A 12,083-nucleotide genomic window follows, 5' to 3' on the forward strand; every position below is an offset into this window, starting at 1 on the left:
TCAGCCAGGGGCTCACTCCAACACTGAGACATAATTTACAAACACAGGATTTGTGTTTGGTAAGTCCGCCATATCAGAGGCAGTAGGGGTAATAATGCATTGATATTGATAGGTACGTGAATTGGACCATATTGCTGTCCTACCTGAGCATTCAAAATGTAACGAGTACTTTTGGATGTCAGGGAAAGTACAGATTTTCTTTCGGAATGTAGTGGAGTAAAAGTAAAAGTTGTCAAAAATATAAATAGTTAAGTACAGATACCCCCAAAAAGTATTTTTACTTAGTTACTTTACACCACTGTATATCTGTCAGATGATTACGTATTTATTATTGATGTTGGCTGGAATAATCCGCATAATATTGAACTACTTACAGTCTTTATATTACATCCAGGAACCTATATACTGTATATAAAACTACTATGTACTCATATGCTTGCCTATAATATGTATCCATATGGGAAGTTCTTTGGGAGGGCTAGTATTGTGTTTAAAAAATGTAATTGRTATGGTCATATGTGCTAAAAAGCAGCATTCGTTTTTAAATCCAGAGACTAAGTCTAACTTTCACGTGGAGATTTCTTACATGTGAAACTGCAAATTAGTTTTTCACTTGGGAACTTGCAATTCCACATATGAAAGTGACATTTTTCTCCCCCCTTTTTCACCCCAATTTCGTGATATCCAATTGGTAGTTACAGTCTTGTCCCATCGCTGCAACTCCCGTACAGACTCGGGAGAGGCGAAGGTTGAGAGCCATGCGTCCTCCGAAACATGACCCTGCCAAGCTTCTTGACACACTGCTTCTTGACACACTGCTCGCTTAACCCGGAAGCCAGCCGCACCAATGTGTCGGAGGAAACACTGTACAACTGGTCTCTTCACAGTCCCCAAGTCCAGAACAGACTATGGGAGGCTCACAGTACTACATAGAGCCATGACTACATGGAACTCTATTCCACATCAGGTAACTGATGCAAGCAGTAGATGATAAAAAACAGCGGGGACTGTGAAGCAACACAAACATAGGCACAGACACATGCATACACACACATGATAACATACACACTATACACACATGTACACATGGATTTTGTGTTGTAGATATGTGGTAGTGGAGTATGGGCCTGAGGGCTCATACATAGTGTGTTGTGAATTTTGCAATAAATGTATTGTAATGTTTTTAAAAGTGTATAACTGCCTTAATTTTGCCGTACCCCAGGAAGAGTAATGGGGATCCATAATAAATACAAATACAAACTGGCGACCTAAGTCAGTGTGCATGCGACTGGCCTGCCACTAGAAGTCTAGATCGCGATGGGACAAGGACATCCTGGCCGCACAAACCCTTCCCTAACCCGGACGATGCTGTGCCAATTGTGCGCCGCCACACGGGTCTCCCTGCGACACAGCCTGGGATCAAACCCGGGTCTGTATTTACACCTCTAGCACTGCGATGCAGTGACTTAGACCGCTGTGCCACTCGGGAGGCCAAAAGTAAAATTTTCGCATGTGGAGTTTTCTTACAAATTTGTTTTTCACATGTGTTTGATTTTCACATTGAAATGTTCTATTAAAAATGTGAATTTCACATGAAAAAGTTTTTCACATGTGAAACTGCATATCAGATATTCTGCAAATTTCACATGTGCAACTGCAATTCACAACTGCAAAAAACATGTTTTTCTCCTCACATGTGAAAAGGTGACGTTAACATGTGAACTATAAATGTAATACAAGTGAAAATATGGTTTCACATGTGAAAACAGCTATTTCATGTGGGGCCATTCATGTTTTCACATGTGAAACTCCAAATTGTACATTTTGTTGTTGCTGTAAAGGCTGGTCCTAGTGTACATTGTATCTCTTCCTCATAAAAGAGACTGACAGGATGGGGTTAATCAGATCTAGTTCAAACTGAATCATAGTGAGATCCAATCTGATTTGAAGTCACTAAGGGCACCCTTCTTTGAATCTAATTAGGATCAATCAGTATAATCAAGGAACTAACGATAGCTATCACAATACTCATCATGTGCCTTCTCCAATGAGGACAAATTCCCACTTTCAACCAAGAACTTCAATGTCATCTGTACAATCTACCTCGGAGATTGAAGATATCTCCAATCTGTATTGGCTAGTTTAATCCAACTCTCACATACACTAATCTCTCCAAGACATTACTCATTCAAAAGTAAAGGAAAAAACAAATACATTTGRATTCACTTTAAGAAATGCAAAGCACTGCACATTTTTAGACAAAGTTCAATTAAGAGGACATAGTGCAACATAAGGCTGAATTAAACCCTCTTGATGAATGGATATTACATAGCTGCAGCCTGCAGTGCAGGTTGTTCTCCTGCTGCATATCAATGACATGCAGGAGCTCTGCCTGGTCTGGTCTGCACTCCCCTAGCCTGGTTAATACAGTATGCAGCTGGTGAGGCACATTGGCTGCAGCTTAGATCATTGTGACAAATGGGAGGGACCTGTGGTTACTTTTTCTTCTGTGGTTAACTTGACATAAAGAGAGAAGAGGAGGGGCTTGGGTTGTGCTGGAGTACTGTACTACTGCTAGGTTACCTGGGAGAAGCACTGTGGGCTAATATTAGTTGAAAATAGATGAAGGGAGCCGTCTACCAATCCGCTATGCTAAGAGATGTCAGTTGTTCCTGACCATAGGAGTTTACCAGTGTGGGTTGGTAGTGTGTGCATACAGTATGTCTGTGTGTGCTTGTATAGGCACACGTGCACAGTCCTTTTTACTTAGTTCCCTTACCGATGCAAGAGGGCAGGACGTTGTCCCAGGCACGTCTCTCTCCGGTCATACACTTGAGAATTCCGCTGCCGTGCAGGGTGTAGCCAGGGTTGCACCTATAGGTGATGGTGCTTCCAGAGAAGTGTCCCTGGTCGTTGACCTTGAAGCCAAACTGGGGCACCCCGGGGTCCTCGCAGTGGGAAAGCTCAAAGCCTGGAAGAAAGAGGGGGCAATCAATCAAATGTATTTATAAAGCCCCTTTCTCATGGGCAGTTGTCAAAAAGGGCTCTATAGTAACCCGACTTACACTCAGAAAAAGGTTATAAATAGAACCCTGTAGGGTTCTTTGGTTTGTCCCCCAAACATTATACCTGTTTGTGCTTCTTGCGGTCAATTTGCAGTCTACAAATTATTTGTAATTAAAATGGTTCTTTGTAGAATCCTATCCCTCTACAAAGAACCCTTTCGAACCCTTTTTTCCAAGAGTGTAGACTCCAACGAATAAGCAGAAGCACAGTGGTCAGGAAAGACTCCCTAGAAAGAAGACACAAGACACATGAAGAGGAAACAGGCTCAGAGGCTCATCTTCCTTTTGGCKGTGTAGGACAAGGTCCCAATTTATTTTTTACATTTTATTTCACCTTTATTTAACCAGGTAGGCTAGTTGAGAACAAGTTCTCATTTGCAACTGCGACCTGGTCAAGATAAAGCATAGCAATTCGACACATACAACAACACAGAGTTACACATGGAATAAACAAAACATACAGTCAATAATACAGTAGAAAAACAGAAAACAAAAAGTCTATATACAGTGAGTGGAAATGAGGTAAGATAAGGGAGTTAAGGCTATAAATAGGCCATGGTGGCGAAGTAATTACAATATAGCAATTAAACACTGGAATGGTAGATGTGCAGAAGATTAATGTGCAAGTAGAGATACTGGGGTGCAAAGGAGCAAGATAAATAAATATATACAGTATGGGGATGAGGTAGATAGATGGGCTGTTTACAGATGGGCTATGTATAGGTGCAGTGATCTGTGAGCTGCTCTGACAGCTGGTGCTTAAAGCCAGTGAGGGAGATATGAGTCTCCAGCTTCAGTGATTTTTGCAGTTCGTTCCAGTCATTGGCAGCAGAGAACTGGAAGGAAAGGCGACCAAAGGAGGTTGGCTTTGGGGGTGACCAGTGAGATATACCTGCTGGAGCGCGTGCTACGAGTAGGTGCTGCTATGGTGACCAGTGAGCTGAGATAAGGCGGGGCTTTACCTAGCAGAGACTTGTAGATAACCTGTAGCCAGTGGGTTTGGCGACAAGTATGAAGCGAGGGCCAACCAAAGAGAGCGTACAGGTTGCAGTGGCGGGTAGTGTATTGGGCTTTGGTGACAAAACGGATGYCACTGTGATAGACTGCATCCAATTTGTTGAGTAGAGTGTTGGAGGCWATTTTATAGATGACATCGCCGAAGTCGAGGATCGGTAGGATGGTCAGTTTTACGAGGGTATGTTTGGCAGCATGAGTGAAGGATGCTTTGTTGCGATATAGGAATCCGATTCTAGATTTAATTTTGGATTGGAGATGCTTAAAGTGAGTCTGGAAGGAGAGTTTACAGTCTAACCAGACACCTAGGTATTGTAGTTGTCCACGTATTCTAAGTCAGAGCCGTCCAGAGTAGTGATGCTGGACGGGCGGGCAGGTGCGGACAGTGATCGATTGAATAGCATGCATTTCCTTTTACTTGCATTTAAGAGCAGTTGGAGGCAACGGAAGGAGAGTTTTATGGCATTGAAGCTCGTCTGGGGGTTAGTTAACACAGTGTCCAAAGAAGGGCCTCAGTATACAGAATGGTGTCGTCTGCATAGAGGTGGATCAGAGAATCACCAGCAGCAAGAGCGACATCATTGATGTATACAGAGAAGAGAGTCGGCCCGAGAATTGAACCCTGTGGCACCCCCATAGAGACTGCCAGAGGTCCGGACAACAGGCCCTCCGATTTGACACACTGAACTCTATCAGAGAAGTAGTTGGTAAACCAGGCGAGGCAYTCATTTGAGAAACCAAGGCTYTSGYGTCTGCCAATAAGAATYRGGTGATTGACAGAGTRGAAAGCCTTGGCCAGGTCGATGAATACGGCTACACAGTAATGTCTCTTATCGATGGCGGTTATGATGTCGTTTAGGACCTTGAGCGTGGCTGAGGTGCACCCATGACCAGCTCTGAAACAAGATTGCATAGCGGAGAAGGTACGGTGGGATTCAAAATAGTCGGTAATCTGTTTGTTAACTTGGCTTTCGAAGACCTTAGAAAGATAGGGTAGGATAGATATAGGTCTGTAGCAGTTTGGGTCTAGAGTGTCACCCCCTTTGAAGAGGGGGATGACCGTGGCAGCTTTCCAATCTTTGGGAATCTCAGACGATACAAAAGAGAGGCTGAACAGGCTAGTAATAGGGGTTGCAACAATTTCGGCAGATCATTTTAGAAAGAGAGGGTCCAGATTGTCTAGCCCGGCTGATTTGTACGGGTCCAGATTTTGTAGCTCTTTCAAAACATCAGCTATCTGGATTTMGGTGAAGGAGACATGGTGGGGGCTTTGGCGGGTTGCTGTGGAGGGTGCCGGGCAGTTGACCGGGGTAGGGGTAGCCAGGTGGAAAGCATGGCCAGCCGTAGAGAAATGCTTATTGAAATTCTCAATTATAGTGGATATATCGGTGGTAACAGTGTTTCCTAGCCTCAGAGCAGTGGGCAGCTGGGAGGAGGTGCTCTTATCTGGGACTTTACAGTGTCCCCCAGAACTTTTTTGAGTTTGTACTACAGGATGCAAATTTCTGTTTGAAAAAGCTATCCTTAGCTTTCCTAACTGCCTGTGTATATTTGTTCCTAACTTCCCTGAAAAGTTGCATATCACAGGGGCTATTCGATGCTAATGCACAACGCCACAGGATGTTTTTGTGCTGGTCAAGGGCAGACAGGTCTGGAGTGAACCATGGACTATATCTATTCCTAGTTCATTTTTTTTGAATGGGGCATGCTTATTTAAGATGGTGAGGAAGGCACTTTTAAAGAATAACCAGGCATCATCTATTGACGGGATGAGGTCAATGTCATTCCAGGATACCCCGGCCAGGTCGATTAGTAAGGCCTGCTCGCAGAAGTGTTTTAGGGAGCGTTTGACAGTGATGATGGGTGGTCGTTTGGTCGCAGATCCATTACGGATGCAGGCAATGAGGCAGTGATCGCTGAGATCTTGATTGAAAACAGCAGAGGTGTATTTGGAGGACGAGTTAGTTAGGATGATATCTATGAGGGTGCCCGTGTTTACGGATTTGGGGTTGTACCTGGTAGGTTCATTGATCATTTGTGTGAGATTGAGGGCATCAAGCTTAGATTGTAGGATGGCCGGGGTGTTAAGCATGTCCCAGTTTAGGTCACCTAAACTAGCACGAGTACCTAGTAGCACCTAGTAGCACGAGCTCAGACGATGGATGGGGGGCAATCAATTCACATATGGTGTCGAGGGCACAGCTGCGGGCAGAGGGTGGTCTATAGCAAGCGGCAACAGTGAGAGACTTGTTTCTGGAAAAGTGAATTTTTAGAAGTAGAAGCTCGAATTGTTTGGGTACAGACTTGGATAGTAATACAGAACTCTGCAGGCTATCTTTGCAGTAGATTGCAACACCGCCCCCTTTGGCACAAACCTGGGTTCAAATAGGATTGGAGCATTCGCTTGAGCCTGCCTAAAGTTCCACATGGCCGGGGCTTACACTTTTTGGGGCTACTCAATTGGTTCCATCCATTACCTCTGGCGAGGTCAATCAAGCTCAGTTTTGAAACACGTTTTGAAACCAGGTCTGTGATGTTAACACAAACTTTACCTTTGCTAGGGTGGACACAAGCACACAGGCATGGAGGCATATGATTTGACCACACACACCTCTCTTCTTTTTTGGGTCATTAGTGCAATGACCATCCCGGTCTGCTGTTTCCTATTATTTCTGTGCTGCCTGCGTTGCATGTATGTCTTTAGAGGCTCAGAGAGAAAGTTAGGGCGGTCGTTATAATCAGTCAATACGGCTGAAAATTTGACTGGAGGATCCCACTGGGCCCGCAGGCAGGGATGGGGCCTGTACTAAGCAGGCAGAACAAATAGGAATAAGCACTTGGTTAATTTGGAGATGTGTCTGGAACTTTTGGTCGGTACATGAGGAGCGTGGGCCGGCTCTCTGTGAGGGGCACTTCCTGTTATTATCTTCTCATAATTGTTTTCCTTCGCACTCATCATCACACAGCATCATAATTACACAGCGAACTGAAAGGAATAGGAAATAAATAATTATATTACCCTTTCTTCTTGTCTTTCAAAACACCACCACACATCTTAGCGTAGCTGACAATTTCCTATTCGCAGGTTTGAACTCTGCTCTCTCATATGAGAATGCAACCAAGCTAAAATGAGACGTATGCCTCAGTCCTCTCCTCAGAACAATGACAGCTACCTTTCAAAATACAAAACCCTGTTCCATTTGCTCCACCCGCCCCTCCTCCAATTAACTGTACACCCTGAACTTGGGAATAAACGTTCATGTCTAGCACAGCACTCATAGACTACTTAGTAGTTACCATGACAGCAATGTACTGTACTATACTGAGAGAAAAACAAGGTTGACTGAACTTAACATAGTGTGTGGTGGAGGCAGGAGGATACTGGGACTGACTAACGGTGGCAATTTTCACCAAGCACACTGATTGCACGTTAATTACAGGTCATTGTCTCATAGCATTCAACCGGAAACAAAAGTCTGGGTCCGGAAAATACTTAGACTGAGTTCTATTTATTTTTTAATCACACTCCAACCATTGTGGTGGCTGAACTGTGGTGGCCTCACCGCCTGCTACTTGACTGTCCCAAATTACAACCTATTCCCTATAGTGCACCACCATTGGATAACCAATAGGGCTCAGGTCAAAAGTAGTGCACTATGCAGGAAATAGGGTGTCATTTGGGACTTAGCCCTGGGCTTCCACTGACCTTTATTATGCAATCAAACAGCTAATCTTGCAGGTGGAATGAAATCTCCCACTAGACACGGATTTAGTAGATTGCCCACCAGTGGGTTAATAGGGTTTTTTCTCTCTCAGAACTAACACCCTGTCCAATGTTACACAGGCTAGCTACCAGCTAGCGCAACAAATGGTATTAAAGATGAATGCGTGTGGTTTTTATGTGTCTGCGGTGGTACATAGTCTGGTTTTGTGTGAGGGGCAAGGACAAGGTCAACAAAGACAAGTGTAGAGGTTATTTTTCAGGTAATTGATAATACCTTGGACCAAGCTGTGGAATATTCCCTTGAAATCCACTCCTGGCTGTCAACAAAATTCTAATGCCCTTTAAAGGGGCAATCTGCTGTTAACTTTTTGAAAAAAAAATCTAAAAGTTATGAAGCAATCACCCCTTTAAGTCCTACTTGTTTTACAAGGCAGATGGAAAGACTGACTGTAGTGGGAAAATAACTGGTGTGTGATTATATATCTAGAGTGAACACCTGACACTCTATTTCTCATAAATATCAATATGATTGGGAATCCTGACAAAGATGACGTAACACATCACATGACCAGCTACTTTCACATACAGCCCATGTCCCACTCCCACAGGAAGACTTATATTAGGGTCCTAGCTAAAGCATCAATCATAGGATGACCCCCATCCCCCGCTGAATCCATAGGAACCAAGGAAAAATTTTAGAATAAGCCAATAATAGATCCAGTAAAACGCATTGACTAACAATTTGTAAACAATTGTTCAGCAAATCCTTAACACATGCCTAATAACCACCTGTTAATGAAAGTTATTAGAGTTAGTGCAGTAAAAAGACATTGAGCTGATGCATACCTCAAAATGTTTGTAGAGGTGCTGACTAACGGAGGGTAAACTGTATAGAAATTAGAGGTCGACCGATTTCAAGTTTTCATAACAATCGGTAATCGGCATTTTTGGACGCCGATTATGGCCGATTACATTGCAATCCACGAGGAGACTGCGTGGCAGGCTGACCACCTGTTACGCGAGTGCAGCAAGGAGCCAAGGTAAGTTGCTAGCTAGCATTAAACTTATTTTATAAAAAACAATCAATCTTAACATAATCACTAGTTAACTACACATGGTTGATGATATTACTAATTTAACTAGCTTGTCCTGCGTTGCATATAATCAATGCGGTGCCTGTTAATTTATCATCGAATCACAGCCTACTTCAACTTCGCCAAACGGGTGATGATTTAACAAAAGTGCATTCACGAAAAAAGCACAATCGTTGCACCAATGTACCTAACCATAAACATTAACGCCTTTATTAAAATCAATACACAAGTAATTTTTTTTAAACCTGCATATTTAGTTAAAAGAAATTCATGTTAGCAGGCAATATTAACTAGGGAAATTGTGTCACTTCGCTTGCATTCAGTGCAAGCAGAGTCAGGGTATATGCAGCAGTTTGGGTCGCCTGGCTCATTGTGAACTGTGTGAAAAACATTTCTTCCTAACAAAGACCGTAATTAATTTGCCAGAATTTTACGTAGTTATGACATAACATTGAAGGTTGTGCAATGTAACAGCAATATTTAGACTTAGGGTTGCCCCCATTCGATAAAATACGTAACGGTTCCGTATTTCACTGAAAGAATAAACGTTTTGTTTTCAAAATGATAGTTTCCGGATTTGACCATATTAATGACCTAAGGCTCGTATTTCTGTGTGTTTATTATATTATAATTAAATCTATGATTTTATATTTGATAGAGCAGTCTGACTGAGCGGTGGTAGACAGCAGGCTCGTAAGCATTCATATAAACAGCACTTTCCTGCGTTTGCCAGCAGCTCTTCACAGCGCTGTTATTGACTTCAAGCCTATCAACTCTCGAGATTAGGCTTGCAATACTATAGTGCCTATAAGAACATCCAATAGTCAAAGGTATATGAAATACAAATGGTTTAGAGAGAAATAGTCCTATAGGTCCTAGAATTACTACATCCTAAAACTTCTTACCTGGGAATATTGAAGGCTCATGTTAAAAGAAACCACCAGCTTTCATATGTTCTCATGTTCTGAGCAAGGAACTTAAACGTTAGATTTTTTTACATGGCACATATTGCACTTTTACTTTCTTCTCCAACACTGTGTTTTTGTATTGTTTAAACCAAATTAAACATGTTTCATTATTTATTTGAGACTAAATTGATTTTATTTATGTATTATATTAAGTTAAAATAAAAGTGTTCATTCAGTATTGTTGTAATTGTCATTATTACAAATATGTATATAAAAATCGGCTGATTAATCGGTATCGTCTTTTTTTTGTCCTCCAATAATCGGTATCGTTATCGGCGTTGAAAAATCATAATCGGTCGACCTCTAATAGAAATAGGGAACAAAAGTCACACTTTATATTATGTTCATAACATTTGAATGGGTAAAACTAACCAATGTTTAGGCAACGCAGTGCCTTCTTCAGGGTATAAACATTGGTTATGTTTACCCATTAAAGTGTGCAACTTTCTTTCCTTATTTTTATATATTATAACACATGTTTTCAGAACCACTGCACACTGACTGGTTGGTAACTTACTAGAGTAAACCAGCTTGAAGCCCTCTCCGGTGGACTCCGGGTCAGAGTAGAACTCCAGCCACAGGTGGTTTGAGGTACTGATGAGGGTTAGACCCAGCATGGATGAGCCTGTGAATGCCCCTAGGACATGGGCCATGCTGTTTTTACCATCATAGATCTGCAGAGAGAAGAGTACCCTTTAGTTCAGTTCTGTTCTTTGCAAAGCATGACTTTGTTTTCATGAACGTGTATATGTCATTGTAATGTCAAGTGTGTAAAGTATTGCCTTTTTAGTCTGATTATTATCACTGTCTAATAAAGAATGTACCGGATTACAGGTGCTAATGGTTTATGACAGGAGAGGGTAGGTCCTTGTTAAAGATGCCCATTCTTAACTCAATGAGGGCTGATCTTGAGGCAACATGTTGTTAAAATTCAGTTGGATTCCAGGCTACTGGAAGAGCTACTTAAGAATCCATGCCACTATTTATCTGGCGCAGACAAGGCTTATTACCATGGACAGAATCCACATGCTTAAGTGTCATTGACCATCACAGGAGTACTATACACTCCGAGAGAGAGAGAGAGAGAGAGAGAGAGAGAGAGAGAGAGAAGAAGAGAGAGAGAGAGAGAGAGAGAGAGAGAGAGAGAGAGAGAGAGAGAGAGAGAGACCAGTACCTTGAGAATGTCCCCCTGTGCCAGATGGAAGGTCCTGGCAGAGATGTTGATTCCCTTCCCAGCCTGCACTTGGATGCTGTAGATGCACTCATGGTTGTTCTCGTAGTTCATCGGGTAGTTTGGCGACAACATGATCCCCTCATTGTTTATGACCGACGAACCGCACTCGGCTACAGGATGGAGAGAGTGAAGAAATGGAGGAAAAACAAAACAGAGAGAACAAAACAACACCATTGGAAAGTGCATGTGACAACGACGGTCTATCGTCAGGGTAATAAAAATGTCAAACTTTTTCTTTTTACATGACATTTTACATACACATCATTTTCAGTTCATATATAACAGCACGTTTGATCACATGTATTTACGTACAGTACTAGTTCACCACTATGGACATATCCTGGATGTAAATCACATGAAACATGAATCGTCGCTTTCTTGTTCTGATTCCTGCCTCGGATTTTGTGCCTGGATACCATAGATGTAAACCATCTAGAGGGCTCAAAAGCAAATCTGGAATTAGAACTGACAGAATAGACTTCCTGGGTTATTATTATTATTCATGTCGCTGCTCAGAGCTCAACTACAAGGCCTGGGATCGGGGCTCTGGACCCTGACACTGAACAATAACCATCAAATTCAGAGTTAATGGAACAAAACCCCGTAAAAGCAGATGTATTGCTACCCATCATGCATTTTGCAGAGGGGGAGCTTTGGCGGGTGGTGCATAAAGCAGCCGCAGCAGCAGCCAGGGTGATTTATTTAATGCCCCATGCGCCGTTTCACTCACCGCCACTAGATGTTATGACGATATTACTAGTATCATATTTTGAATAAATCACAACAGTTATCGCATCCATTAAAACAATTACCTTTACACTCTATCTCTCTCGCCATATCTCCAAGAAACCCGTGTCAGGAACAATATTAATTTTTGTGTTCGAGACAAGAACACCCTTCCCTTAAATTACCCTTCTTCATTACCTCACTGTGTGTGTGTGTGTGTGTGTGTGTGTGTGTGTGTGTGTGTGTGTGTGTGTGTGT

General features: G+C 42.4%; 1 protein-coding gene across 1 annotated transcript in view; it reads right to left on the minus strand.

The window, feature by feature from the left end:
- The window catches only part of LOC111954791 (CUB and sushi domain-containing protein 3-like), a 184,061-nt gene that overhangs the window by 38,108 nt on the left and 133,870 nt on the right, over positions 1 to 12,083 (minus strand). The window contains 3 exon segments of the mRNA XM_070436005.1: positions 2,780 to 2,971; positions 10,383 to 10,539; positions 11,040 to 11,209. Coding sequence (XP_070292106.1) covers positions 2,780 to 2,971; positions 10,383 to 10,539; positions 11,040 to 11,209 — 519 coding nt within the window.

This window comes from Salvelinus sp. IW2-2015, linkage group LG30 (assembly GCF_002910315.2).
Source record: "Salvelinus sp. IW2-2015 linkage group LG30, ASM291031v2, whole genome shotgun sequence".
Taxonomy (NCBI): Eukaryota; Metazoa; Chordata; class Actinopteri; order Salmoniformes; family Salmonidae; genus Salvelinus; species Salvelinus sp. IW2-2015.